This window comes from Scomber scombrus, chromosome 7 (genome assembly GCF_963691925.1).
Source record: "Scomber scombrus chromosome 7, fScoSco1.1, whole genome shotgun sequence".
NCBI classification, from domain to species: Eukaryota; Metazoa; Chordata; class Actinopteri; order Scombriformes; family Scombridae; genus Scomber; species Scomber scombrus.
In genome coordinates, this window is record NC_084976.1 from 9,492,292 (window position 1) to 9,507,486 (window position 15,195).

General features: G+C 39.3%; 1 protein-coding gene across 1 annotated transcript; it reads right to left on the reverse strand.

The window, feature by feature from the left end:
• Window positions 1-2,564: 2,564 nt before the first annotated feature.
• Window positions 2,565-15,131, reverse strand: LOC133983503 (phospholemman-like). Its single transcript, XM_062422597.1, has 8 exons — window positions 14,995-15,131; window positions 7,095-7,150; window positions 6,189-6,221; window positions 5,836-5,859; window positions 5,600-5,674; window positions 5,435-5,471; window positions 5,219-5,262; window positions 2,565-3,308 (listed from the first exon to the last, which is right to left on the reverse strand). The coding sequence occupies exons 2-8, from the start codon at window positions 7,126-7,128 to the stop codon at window positions 3,289-3,291; spliced, it is 267 nt and encodes an 88-aa protein (XP_062278581.1). The 5' UTR covers window positions 7,129-7,150; window positions 14,995-15,131; the 3' UTR covers window positions 2,565-3,288.
• Window positions 15,132-15,195: the final 64 nt, after the last annotated feature.

Sequence of the window (15,195 nt, forward strand, 5' to 3'; positions counted from 1 at the left end):
ATTTTAAAAGCTCAAGGCGGAAACCATTGTAAAGGCTGTTTCCATTGTGGTCCTTTTAAAGAAACCACACTGGAACTAAGCGTTTAGCTTCATCGTTTATTTTATCTTTCACTATTTCATTGTGTGTCAGTACTGTGTTTTAGCTGGTTGACAGAAGAGAGATGAAATGAAATGAAGGGAAAGAGACAGGACTTGAACTGGATTTGTTGCAGTTTATATCGGACTCAGACCTCCATGATTTTGCTCTTTTATGGTTTTGATATTATACACTTAGCACTCTGTTCATGATTTCTTTTTTTTCTTTTTTCTTTTTTCTACATATTTCAAAAGATATAAAAAGATTTATTTGAAGTTGTCTATGTTTCCTCACCTCTGCTTTTACCACAAAGCAGCAGACATATGGCTGTCAGGAGTCATGAGATCTGCAGGAATCAAACCTTAACACGTCAGTCAGTAGGTCATGATGTGAAACTTACCAACATACAAATAACCATAATAGGCTTTTTCAACCCAACATGAACTGAATAACGATCAGTGACACCTCAATTCAATGAGCACGTTGCCTGTACAATGAAAAATACACATGCATGTAAAACAATAGAATTCCTAAAACATGTCATTTTTTTGGTCTTATGAGTAAATCTTATTCTTGAATCTTAAACCAGTAAAAATGTGGACATTCATAAGTTTTATTTGACATGAACCATTTTCTCTTTGCCTAACATGGCTCATTTGTTGCCTTTACTGTCTATTTATTCAGAGACAGCTTAATAATATAATGGTTAACTAGAAATTACATGTACAGAAAACATGAGATTATTCAGAAAGTGTTGCTATAACACAGTTTGTCCACCAGAGAGCACAATGGTTCAGCTATAAAATATAAAATGATGTCTACATCTTTGTCACAATTCACAAACACATTTAACTGATGCTTATCAAAAGTGTCCATCTATAGAAGAATTGATATATCATCAATACAGTATCAGACAGGGTCCTGTGTATATTTACCAGAAAAATTATTGCTTTGAAATCTGATTTTTGATACTTCTCATTTAGACATTTAGATAAATAACAAATTCCTCCTTTAAAAAGAGCACACTGTGAATCTAGTTTACACCTCCTGTTTTTTGATGTCTTCATTCTACGTTGCATTCATTTACAATAAATGAAACTGACTGCAATATTTATTTTGAGCAACATGAACAACAGGACAATAAAATTGAAGTATAGTTTCAGTTTGCGTCCTTCAGTCAGCAGCAGAGTGGTTTTCTGAATCAGTTAAGAAACGGTCTGATTTCACCCTTCTTCTTTTTGGCCTGACTGGCAGAGTCTGGTTTGCTTTGTGAGGTGCTGGCTGCTCAGCTGGAATGTAAAATCCAGTCAGTCAAGACTTTACAGAAGCACTTCTAGGATTGAAGTTTCCTTTCTCGAAAGCACTGAGAATACTGAGCACTGAACAGCCCTCTAAGATCTGAACTCATGGACAACAGTGTACTTGTGATTTTCTCTAAATATGTTTGACTGTGCTCCCTTTTTAAAGGTAATTTTGTGGTTATGCACCTATTTGGGCTGCCTGTTGTTTGTTATAAAATCCTGTTCCCCTTGATCATCATAAAATATCTTGTCAATAAGATATTTTATGATATCAAGAAAAGAAAGAAGAGGTAGGGCCTTAAAAGAGGCCCTACCTCTCTTTCTTTTTTTCTATTTATGTCTTTCTGTATATCCATATTTGCATGCAGTGGTGTAGTTTACTCAAATACTGTATTTAAGCACAATTTTGCAGTACTTGTACTGTAGTATTTCCATGTGATGCTACTTTCTACATTGCAGAAGGAAATATTATACTTTCTACTTCACTACATTTATTTACTTTTCAGATGAAGATATGACACAATAGATAATATAACAAGCTTTTAAAATGAAATTCATTGTTAAAGATGAAACCCGTGGTTTCCAACCTTTTGTCTTTTGACATCTTAGAAAAAGCAGTGTGTAGTCTGGCTCACATTTCAGATGTCTATGAGTTAACAGCTCCAACAAATAGTGATTTTTCCCTCTAAACTTCTCACATGATTTCATTTCAATAAATGTTCAAATGATCCAATATTTCTCCTCAAATTCATCATCTTACAACCCCTCAGATTTAACTGGTGATCCGACCTCTAGGTTGGGAATATAAAGTAGTGTAAACTAACTCCAGCTCCAGCAGCTACAACAGTAACATGCTGCTCTAACACTGATGCTTCACTATTAATAATCTAATGTCATATATAATAATATATCAGTCAGAGGGACCAAACCACTACTTTTACTGTAATACTGCATACTACATCAAGCTCATAATACTGCAGTACTTTTACTTAAGTAAGATTTTTCATGGAGGACTTACTTACTTACGTAATGGAGTATTTTGATATTTAGGAATTACTTAAGGAGCTAAATACTTCTTCCTACACTGTTTGCTTGTATTGTTGACACGCACGCATGTATGCACGCACACACACACACACACACACATGCACACACACACACTTTTAAAGAAAGGCTCATCACTCACGTTGTTTCAATAGTTCTTTTATAGAAACGTGACAGACTCATTCTGTATCTCTGAACAGTGCAGTCCACTACCTTCCTCCATAAAGCTAAATATCATGAATTATCAACACCACTCTAAATAAATGACTATTTGTACTTGATGTATCTGACATGAAAGCAAGGACAGCGGATTAGGCTGTCAACAGTAAAAGCCACTAATATCTACATCTATGTTTATCTTACACTTACAATACAGACAACATAAGTAGTGTGAGACATTGACACAACCTACAGTATATGGACACTTAAGGAATTTTTTGGTAATAGGTTTGTGCTACTGTTGTTTGAAGTCGCCTTCAGTTCAATCAAAAACTATTTAACGCAAATGAAATTGTTGAATTGCATTACAGGAGGGTTTCTCAAAAAGTTTGACACTTTCTTCATGTCAAAACTATTTCAACTTCTAAATAACAAAAACCTTCAATTGATTGAAATGAAAGTAACAGAAAATGTGTGTATAAGTGTGTACGTGTGTGTGGAGGGGCAGGCCGCAGATCAGTAGCTTTTTTATCAGGCAGAAAGCATCATGACTCACAACAGGTACACAGCACACTATTTCCTGTTGCTTTCAAAACAAAACAAAAGCCCCTCGTTGGATGTCACAAATGGTGTCCGTGCGACCGCCCTCCTCTGCCCCTGTGATCTGTCGGTTGCAGGTTCGGGAAGTCATTGTAGTCGGGGTGACATCTAGCAATCGCAGGAACGACCTACAGACAAACACACAGAGGGTGAGTTTCTAAATACAAATGGCTAATTTTCGGAGGATCAGTCACATAAAACCATACAAACAGGCACATGTGACAAACTGGAGATGAGGGATGCCTCTGTTGAAGTATTTATTACATTTTTTTTACTGGTCTTTCATTGATATAATTGATCATCTAACTTCCATAACCCTAATACATTTCTGTGTGTATGAATCAATGCATGAATAAGATTCTGTGACAATGAACGATGGAAAGACAGTCAGTGAGTTTGTTCAGCAAGTCCCTGCTGAGTTGCTTATATAATGTAAACACACGCACGCACGCACGCGCGCGCACGCACGCACACACACACACACACACACACACACACACACACACACACACACACACACACACACACACACACACACACACACACACACACATTGTTTTTCCATATGGGCCACCTGGGTTTTATCTACATCAAGGCTGCTAAACTAGCTTGTCTTTCCAGTACCATCATCAGTGTCATCAGGGGTTTCATTACAGAAAGTCACTGGGGTTATGGGTGTCTGGGCTCATCCATGTTTACTGTTTTACTGTAGTAGATACAGTATCTATAGTACAGTGTAGGTACATTGTGCATCTACAAGATCCTGCAGCAAATACAATACAGCCCTCTAGTGGCAAACTTTAGTTTTTTTTTCTGAAGTCTGCACTGTTTTAATCCTTTGAACCTAAAAAAACCCCCAACACTGTACAGTGTATCACATCACATACATATTCTGTCTCCTTGTTTCAGTATGAAAGCAGCTGTGTCACACTTATTTTGTGTAATTATCATTAAGCGTCTGTATGGTTGCCTCACACCACCCTTCCTCTCCCTCCATCATCTTTCTCTGCAAGCCAGACACCCTGAGCGCCACCACCTGTTGAACAGCAAGGTCTGTGGCATTTCAGTCCAGCACTGTGTGTGCTGTCCATACTGTGACAGTGTGTGTGTGTGTGTGTGTGAGAGTGTGAATGACATGAGGCCGTTTACAATGAAACAGATGGACAGAGTAAATATAACTTTAGACCTCGGCAGGACGTCAAGCGGGTGATGAAATCTTAAATGTTTCAGAGGGAAAGAAGCAGCACACTAGTCTGTATATATGTCTGCATACATGTTGGCTACAGTTTGATGCAGAAGAAATGAAAATCTCTGGTCAAGTCTGTGTTGTCTTACGAGAAAGCTTTTATTCTGAGCCCAGAAAGCAGAGATCATTTTGTTCTTCATAGTCAGTTAACATTGATTATGTGTCTAAGAATACCAGTATTGAGTGGTTTTATCAGCAGGTAGTGTTTCTTCGTGCTAGTATCTGAGAGATAACATCAGTGTAACCAGATGAGTGAAAGATTACAGTTACACAAGGGGTTGGATGTCTGTGTAAGTAGTGAATATTCAATGTGAACGCTTATTATTCAGCGCGTTCCATTCGAGCGTACACTCTGCTTCATGGGTGTGCTTGTAAGACAATGCCAAGTACATTTACAGTATTTGGTTTTAAATTACAATTAAAGTGGAAATATTAGTTGTTGGGTTTTTTTGGAATAACGAGCATGTGTGAATCTGAAAGATAAATATTCACCGCACTGGTTTTGGCTGTTGGCCTTGTTACTTTTGACATGTATCTGTGGTTACAGGTGCTCTCGTCTTATCAGTTGACATTTACAGAAAACCCCCATCTACAAACACAGTTTCTTTTGTGGGTAAATAAACACTTTGGTTTGACTTAGTTACAGTCAACTGCAGTGAAACCGATGAGTAACTCAGATTCATTCAGCTGCTCTCGTCATCAGAAGGTGGATTTAAATATTTTGATCAGGTCTCACACCCACCACAGTTAATAGGGGAGAGAGGAGTTTGCTGGCAGGTGAATATACACTACCTTGGTCGTTGAGCATCTGCTGAGCATTGCTTCCTGTCCTCCTTCTGCAAAGAGAAGAGACGAGAGGGTAAGAGATAAGAAGAGAAGAGGAGAGCAGTAGAATAGCTGTCTTGATGCATTTTATGTTTATATATATTAATATTAATTATAATATTAAATATATTATCCTCTACAATCACACAGATGTGTTACATGTTAGACAGTATGGAAGATCACCTCTTGTCCTGGTTGAACTTGCACCTGCAGTGGCCACCTGGAGCAAGAGAAAAAGAATCATGAACTCTTTGTATGACATCTGAGTGTATTTGAACATTGTTTGAGAGGTTTTATGGCAGGATTATTGATGCACTGATGCGAGTGTGTGCATAATTTGCATCTTACTGAACAGGATGGTGATGCCAATGAGACAGAGGACAGCGGCTAGAATCAGGCCTCCAACACGCAGTCTGTGGTAGTCTGCACAAACAGATCATGGTTATCAAAAAATGAGTTAAATATGAATAAGTCATGTCAATGTCACCACAGTCTAGAAACATAGAAGCAAATTACCCAGTAACAACCAATAATTCATATGTAATAATGATAATAATGAGGTAAAATGAATGACAATGACTTACCAAAGGTAAATGGGTCCTCTTCAGCTATAGAAACAGAAATGAAATGGGTTAAAAGCTGGTCTCAACATCAGATAAATAAGGAGCAACATCCACATCTCAAACAATGACATAATAAAGTCAACAGTGCAAAGTGAGAGGAGCACATGCAATGGCCTAGTTTGATTTTTCTCACTAATGATTGACATGCCTGAACATCAGGTCGATACGTTTCAACTTACAACAAGCATTACTCTCAATTATATGATACAAAATTGTGGATACAATCTAATCTTAATCTTACAACTCAAATATTTACAGTAGGTGAAGAAGCGGATTGAAAGGAATTTGTAAAAGTGAGAAGCTGGTGTACTTACAGCTCTGTTCTTCCGCGAACACCAGGGACACAACTGCAGGAGTTCAGAGAGAGAGACACACACATTACTACAGTGAAACACAGCTGGATGTGTCCAATTTAGATTTTTAGACTTCATGAAGGTTGGATAGACAATAAAAGTACAGAAAATGTACAAATAGTATAGATTCACATGGTCTGAACAGTCAAAAAAAAAAAAAAAAAAAAAAATTCCAATTGTTTTCATTAACTTCATACTATAGTAGCTTCTTATACTTTTATCTTACTGGTACTTTTGAGGAAAGACAGGTGCTGTGTCTAGTATGAGGAACTGCCATGAACTGTCAGTGTCTGTGAATAAAGTAATCCTTAAAAACCTTCAGTCTTTGATGTGTTCATTGGAAAACCAGATCTGTTTAAAAAAAGTTACATATACCTCTGTCTGGTTCATCTTTCTTTCCTCTCTTTTTTCCTTTACAGCACCCGAAGCTAGCTGTAGATGTTACTTTCACCTTTTCAACACTGTCACTGTGTAGAGACACTTTACCTACAGGGGAATGGGGAATTTGCTTTCCTGACAACAGTATATCGCTATGGGACACTTCTGCCATCTCTCTCCCTTCCAACGTGTTACTTAGTGTCACAAAAATGTAAATAGTTGAGCAATGTGCTGATGGAAAACAAACAGATTCATGCATTATTTCCTCTGTAAATGGGAAGTGGAACGAACAGGTCACGAGAACTTAGCCATGTGACATCATTACAGTGTCTGAGTAATGAAAAACTGAATGAATAAGTGGCTCACTGGTTGAACAATAGTCAATACATATGCAACCCAGTAGCTTCATGGCTTTTAAGAAGATGAACTAACTTAATACAGACTTGTGACAAACTTTCATAAAAATCAGTTTTAGAGAGTTTTACTCACGTGTCATCAACACCAAAGCACAGATCTTTGACATCTTCAAGCTTGAGGCTGTTTACCTGTGGAGATAACAGTGGTCAGTGATATCAACTACTAAGAAGGCAGTTATACTGATGTGCAGCAATTATTCTTCACTGCATACTTAGTTGCCATAGCCACAATACTAAACATTTAGGACTTGTATAACCTTAAAATCTGCAGTATTATGTTTGACTAATGCGCGCATGCAGAATGAAAACATTAACTAAATGTGGTGGGTTGGCTGGCCATTTGAAGAAGGCTCTAGTTGTGTTAACATGGGGCAAATGACATTATCTCCAGTCCCAATGGCACAAATAATCAAATTTTAAATTTGTGCGCATGTTAGAAAGTTGATTACGGTTCTCCAAACTGGCTCATATAGAGACAATAGAGACCTGAAGCAACATTTATACTTTCTGTGTTTTCTGAAGGGCACTAAAGGGACTTCAGGCACACAAAGACGTACTTATCACTACTACAGAGCACACATCCGCTCTCTCTGAAGCGCACACAAAGGAAGAAATCAGATTGAACTCAGATAGGCACAAAGTGGTCTCTCTTGCTGTCCTTCACACCCAGACACACAGAAACTTGATCTGATGTTGGTGGGTACAAAGTGCTCTAATGGGGCTTTAACAGAAGAAGTGAATCTCTCTGAGTGATGCATTACACTGCTGCCATGTAAAATCCTTATAATGTGTACTGCAGGCTTATTACATTAAACATCATTTATGTTTGTCCCCATACACATGTAGTCACCAGTAGGACCATCTGGATCAATTTATTTCATTTTATTTCACTTGCAACACAAAACAAAACAAAAAAAATCCATCAAAACATTATTAACATGTGCTCACCCTTCTGAAGCTATTCTTGCCTGTAATGTCATTTTAATCTTATTTCTAGAGTACATTAGTGTATAGAGGGTAAGGCTATCCCTTGTTGGAGATATTTTTATTTTTCAATGTCTGCTCATTATTTAAAAAAAAAAAAGAAGCTCTACTATCTTAAAGATCTGTCCTTTTCCTGAGAGCAGATTTACAATAATCACACTTATATCATCCTTAATGAACAGGTACATTTCCTGACAGCCACAATGAAATCCCACGCTTTGTTCTGAGCTGCGTCCACATTGTGTTGGCTGCCATTTGGGAGCAGCAACAGCAGCAGCAGCAGAGGCGATATGTATGTGCTGGGAAGTGACACACCTTCCCTTACATAGCAGGGATTTTCCACTTATTGCACTTTTCTGTTCAGAGCTCTCCACAGTGAAAAGGAAACACGCCCATGCCAATTTCAAACTGGCATTTACACACAATCACGTGTGAGTAAAAAACTCTCACAAACAGACATGCATGCATCAAAATGCACCATGCTGGGTTGACTGACTGACTGTTTATGTATGAGGTGATCTGAACCGTCCTGTCCTGGCCACCTGCAGTATGGGAGTATCTAAGCAAATTAGCTTGTCTACTGCACTGGTCTGAATTCTTCCTGAAGCTACAGCTTAGTCTTTGCAGCAGTATGATCTGTCTGTCCACCTTTTTGGGAAAACATTTTCTTCTCTTTTATCTCAACATTTTTCCTATTTGAGAATAAGGGCAGTAGTCATTTAAGGCCACACAGGTGAAAATACTGCTGCAGATTAAACTGTAAAAATGTGATGATGTAATGCTGTAATGAGGAAAAATACCACAGTAAAAATTGAGCTTCTAGAGTAAAGTACCAGCTAGCATTTGTGTGTGAAAGGAATCTGACGGCAACCTTTGAAACTAAGGGGTTCACAATGATGAGATTGTACGAAAATGTGCCTCCTCTGCTGCTGGTATTTGGAGTTTGGCAGAAAGAGTGAAAGAGAAGAGTAGGACGAGTGCTTCTCTCCTGGTAGCGCTCCACAGCAACCCAAGGCGAGGACGGGGGAATGTAGAGGATGGGAAACATGCCAACAACCACTACAGGAACGTTTACCTCAGGCGCGCAAAGAGTAGAGAGGACAGAGAAGAGGAAGAGGATAGAAATAAGAGAGAGGCTAGGGACGGAGATGAAGACAAAGACGGTAAAATGGGGGTTAGACTATTGGAAAGGTTGAGCACAGGAGAGAAAGAGAAGGGGGGGTAAGGAACAGAGAGAAGGAGGGTGTGAAAGAGGTGGCGCCCCCCCGCTTGTATCTGAAGATCAGTTTCTAAAGCAAATGTTAGTCTAAGGTGGAACCAAGAGGTGAGTGCTAGAGGTGTGTATTCAAATCATTGTAAAAAGGACAAAGGCTCAACACTGTTGGATAAGTACAGTAAAGTGTAAAGCTGAGTGCTCATTCATACCAGATGGTAAAATACGTTCCTCATTACAGAAAAGGGGCAATTTCACACTGGAGCTCCACAACACAACAATGCTGATGTAATTTTCAAGCTAAAATGGCAAAAACTAAGCTAACTCCAGTTTCTCATATATGTAAGAATTCAATTCAATAAAAAGAAGGAATTTGAAGATGTCACTTTGTGTGTGTTTGTGTGTGATTGGCATCGGACATTTTGTAGACTCATAGAACAATTATTTCAAAAAACAAACAAGCAATCAAATTGATCCATAATCTAAGAACGATTCGCTGCAGCTCTACAACACAATATTCAGTTCACATCTGATTTTCTTTTCACAGCTTTTGCAAAACAAACACAAATCACTTTCAGCTGTACCAAACAGTTTGATAGAGGCTGATACCAAAGAAGGCTCTGTTATAAATGTAGCCAGATTTTATTGAGGGCATTTTCTCAACCTCCGGGTACAAACTCCCTGTAGAGACACTTCTCCAGCTCCGCCTGGTCCAGAGATAAAGACTTTTCTGTTCTGGCTCTGTCACGCTACTCGGCCTGTCTCCGACTGTCCCTTGTTTTCTTTTGCTACATCACTCTTTTTCTTCCTGTCTTTCAGGCTGTTTTTCCACATTCTTGATCTCTTGCTCTGTGTGTCTTTACACCCTCTGCTTCCCCCATTTCTGAGTCTGAGACTCTTTCTGTGTCTGATACTCCCCTCCACTTATCTGAAAAGCTTGAAGAATCGCCTGTTTGTTTGAACCCGCTGTTTCACACTACTCTTCTGCTTTTGTCAGGCTTGTCTCCTCTCCAGCTTCTTCTTCTCCCTGCCACAGCTTCCCTTTTCTACCACACTTCTGCAGGTCCTCGCTCCTTCACCCGTCCCTTCTCCTCTCCTTTTGTTTTAGCTTTTTCCACTCATTTATCCCTTCCTTTGTACGTTCCCTGCAGCACAGTTCTAGGCTCTCTGCCCATCTCACGCTCATACACTATCGTCTCCCTCCTCTATACTCCCAATAGTGAGGTTATACATAAGCTGTGGAGCTGTCAGAACTGTCACAACTCTTAAAAGGACGGGTATTTCTTTCTTTTTCTTAAAATAAGGATTTAATAACATTCTGTATTTTGCCCGTAGCTCCATAACTTTATGAAAACATTTTCCATGTGACCTGACGTAGGTTTCTGTTCAAATGGAAACACCCACTCAGTCATTAGTCCTCTTGGGTGTTTGTGTGTGTGTGTGTTAGTGTGTGTGTGTTCGTGTGCGTGCTGTAACTTGCATCATTGCGTTTTGCTAAAGACTGAATGGGCGTTTCCATTTTAACAACCCGGAAAAAAACACAAATGGAAGGACCCAACAACTTCTCCTATTACAAACAAACAAACAAACGCATTGTCCAGTTTCCTGTGTGACCTGAATTGACCTGATTACTCGTGTGCATGCAAACATACTGAAACATTAGGCAAAATACCCCCTAACTCTCATTTCTTGGCTAGATACCATCAGAGAAAAACTTGTGGTGTATCCAGTGAGAAGGGATCTTATATTTTCATGTATAAGTGAACTTTTCTTCATGTTGGCTGTACTGGAAGTCACAAAATCATCAAATCTATTCAAATATATCCATTGGTGTCTACGAAGTTCAACAGCAAATGTCATCAGACAATCTCAAAAAAAGTTACACTACTCTGGACCACAGTGTAGGAGGAACCAACAAACCAACCAATATCACAATTCTTATTTACATTCTTTCCACTAGCAGGGCATATAATGACACTACTGCGTGTTAGTGGACAAAAAATGTCTAAACTGATCTGCAGTCCTGAATGAGAAACTGCTTCTCTCAGTCACTTCAACCAACAAACACGCAACAAACCCACACAAACCCCCAACCCCACCCCCACACACATATATACAGGGCCACAAAAAGAGTCCAGACATACCGAGAAAGACTACCAGCTGGCTTTAAATGTGAGACTAGTGTTTACTGCCATGTGACTAAGTTAGTACTAACATTTGTCAGTCTAAGTTGTTGCAGTAGGAAGCAAAATGTCTGGGTGTCTCATCCATCTATTTGTTCTTTAAATCCTGTTTAGTGTCATATGAATATGTAATATTAGGTATACGTGTATATTAACAACATGCACTATTCATCAAGTACTGTGCATCAAGTCAACATATTTTACATTGTGTATGATCTTAATGCTACTTTATCATCAAAACCTACCAAAAACTAGATTCCTGCCTTCTCTGTTTTGTGTGTACATGACAATGTGTGTTATGGGATGTGGTGTTCACAGTGTATATTTGTCACTTGCTCTGTTCCTATTTTTCCAACACACCCACCCACTTGAAAGCCGGTCTGTGTGTGTGTGCGTGTGCGTGTGTGTGTGTTCCTGTACTGCACTACAAAGACAGCTGCCTATTCTCAGTGGCATGTTTTATTCCTAAATTAGCAGCACTGGATTCCAGCGTTCGCCACATCCTTTATGAGACACACATGCGCACACACAGGAAAGTCTGGGTGAAGACGAGGTTTGCTTTTTTACCTCAGCTGAGCCTGAGACACAGTTGAACTTATAACTTGTTCCTCCCTTCACTTTACCAGTCCCCTCACTAAATGTGTCATCTTACAACTAATGTGCGTGATGTCTCTGAAAAGGTGATGAGTAAAGCGCGTGACTGCAGATGTGTTCCTGAATTATTAAAACCGAGACTTCTTTGCCTCTGTGGCAGCCGAATAGCAAGGAGACAAAAGAGTTAATCCTGATGATCATGATCCATTAATATATTAAAGCAAAAATAAGGAAGGGAGACAGGAAGGAAGAAGCGTGAGGCGGGTTGTGAGTGGGGGCAGGTCAGGGATGAAGAAAGAGAAAGAGAAAGAGATAGGAAAGCACAAACAAGATATCAAGTTTGGGAATGAGAGCGAGTAAGAGAAGCAGGAGGAAGAATTCAAGCCAGAGGGAATGAAAGAGGGAGGCAGGAGGAGGAGGAGGAGGAGGAGGAGGGAGAGAACGGTTGGGAAAGAGAGGGAATGAGGAGGGACAGAGAGAGACAGAAGGAGGGTAAGAGGGAGTGGAGCATACTAGAGCCATGAGTCACACATGGTAACCACAAGGCTAGCAATGAGCAGCTAGCAACAGCCTTCATGTTCTTCACTCTGCAGTCACACAGGAATCAACTGAGTGAAAGATGGAGTAGATTTATCTCACCATCCTGTTCAAGTTGCACTAATGGACAAGTAACAGAGCTAAAGATATGTTATTACAGTTGTAACATTGCTGTGAGCTGTTAGTAAATAACATACAACACATTTGGACTGGTTAACAAGTTACAAATGATTATCTGTGTCTCTGCCGAGCTGTAAACAAAAGCTTCATGGTTACACAGTGAATGCACTGAAGGTGAAGGACACAGTCACATCTCCGGTATACAATATCGTTGTTTTCTTGTAGAGGTTTCTAAATCTGTGTCAGTGAGCCACCAAAATGCTGCGAGGAAAGGTGAGGAGAATGTGCGCCTATCACTTTCTCCTTTCCATCTCTCTCCACTGTGTTTCCCTTCTCTCACATCTCTGCTTTTCTTTTTTTTTTCCAGATCTGTGGTCATGTGAGGAGAGGTGAGAACAGAGAGCTAAGTCTGTCTCACCTGAGAAAGGAAAGACAACTCTGTCTGTCGCCACCGTCGCCACCTTCGTTCACCCTCTCTCTGTCTTTCACCCTGTAACCAGCCTCTCTTTTCTCTCTCTGAAAAAGACTGTGCTCACATGAGAAGAGCGTAGATTTATTTAAGTCAAAAGCAAAATAGATAGTTCACATCTGGACAGGTGTGAGTTGGATGTGTCACTGTATCGTTCTTTCTCTTCAATGATGCTTTGCAGATGCATCAGAGGAACCATCTCCTTACTGCTATGACATGTGGCCCTTTAAAAATGACTAAAATGAAGAAATATCTCACCCAGGAGTCAGTTCACAATGTCTTTGCTGAAACAAATTCCTAGTATGTTAGAACACTACAATATCCAAAAGTACATTTGTCAGTTTGAGGATAACCTCTGACCTCATGATTTTACTCAAGAAGTCAAATCTGGTCGTCACCAAGGAATCATATTCATTCTTTATCGGTGGGTTTAGGCAGAAGTCCTTATTTCTATATTTGTGCAAACAAACTTCCAAATGTACATCCAGCACCTGGTGAGGTTCCTGTATTATACACCATTAACAGATTGATCATGGGAATAAAGCCCACAGCTGTTTGAAAAGTTTAACCATGTCTATCCTTTTCTGATCAGTCATTTGCTGAAGGCATTTTGCCAAATGTGATGTGTTAAAGTGCTTGAATAAGTGTAAGAGAAGTCATGTAGAAATATCACTTCCAATAGTGCTAAAACAATTAAATTGATCCAAAATTGATGGATAACAATGTGATAATGTTTGATTCAGTCATTCATCCAAGTAAATACCTTATAAAGTCCTGCAACTCCTCAGTTCTGCTTATTTCCAACTATTGTCAATCCAATACATATCCAATATATATTTGGGAATTTTGATTGTTGAAATCAAAATATTGAGAGCATTTTATAGTGTAAATAACTAAATCATTAATCCAACTAATACAGAATATTTCACAGTCGTCACTTCCATACAGTTCTCCATTATACAGCAGTATTCCAAAGCGCCAGTATCTGTCCTTGTCTGAATCTGTCCTTGGACCACAGAGTAGCAAACTGTTACCACCATTGCCCTTATCAGCTGGCCTTTTCACACACGCACACACACACACACACACACACACACACACACACACACACACACACACACACACACACACACACACACACACACAGACAAACGGCATGTCATCATTAAAGCCTCACAGCAGGAGGTCTTCACGGGTTGAAATAAACCGGGTGAGATAAAGTTAATTGGTGAGTTTGAATATTTCTACCCGTCGTCATGCCTCGGTTATCTAATTAAAAACTGTATTTAAAAACATTCATTTAAAACAAATGGTCTGATATGAAATATAAATACGCACAGGCAACGTCACGGATTTATTGAGTCAGTTTCTCTCTTATCTGAATTAAAGGTACAAACAGGCAGAGTGAAACCTTAAAGTCAATCAGTGTACTTTAAGCTTAAAGCCTGCTGTGTACTTTTTAAAAAAATCACTAGAAATGAACAGTGTGACCACAAAGCGCGTGGCCCGTGGGCGCGAGGAGAAATGTTAGCAGAAAACATTATAAGCTTTTCATATGAATTACATTGTACTTTTTTAAATGACAATATATTTTTATGTAGGAAAAAGTAAAGTTTATATGCTTAATTTGCTCCTTTAACCGGATAATACAAAATGAATAAAATATTTCACAACAGTTTTCCTTCATACTTATCCAAAAAGCACGAGCCTAAATGATCTCTTAACGTCAGCTGAACTGTGCTTCATGACTAAAAAGATGCCAATTTGTAAAAACTTGAACCTCATAACAAAATGTCTAAACTGAAGAAAAAACACGTATTGGGGGGAACCAGTCTTCTGTGAAATAGGAGTCATCTCTTTGTTCAACACTCACCTCTCTCACGTTGTATTTCAGCAGCGATAGAAATGAGGAACTTTCTCCCAGACAGCCAACACCCTTCACTGCAGCTACTCTCAACAGGTTGGCTTGGTTTTGGAAAAGGGGGTTGAGTTTAAAATGCTGGACTTTTAGTCGGTGAGTACAGTCTATGGTCCTGACCCGGGGTCGGTTTGTGCTGCTGCTGAAGAGCTGATG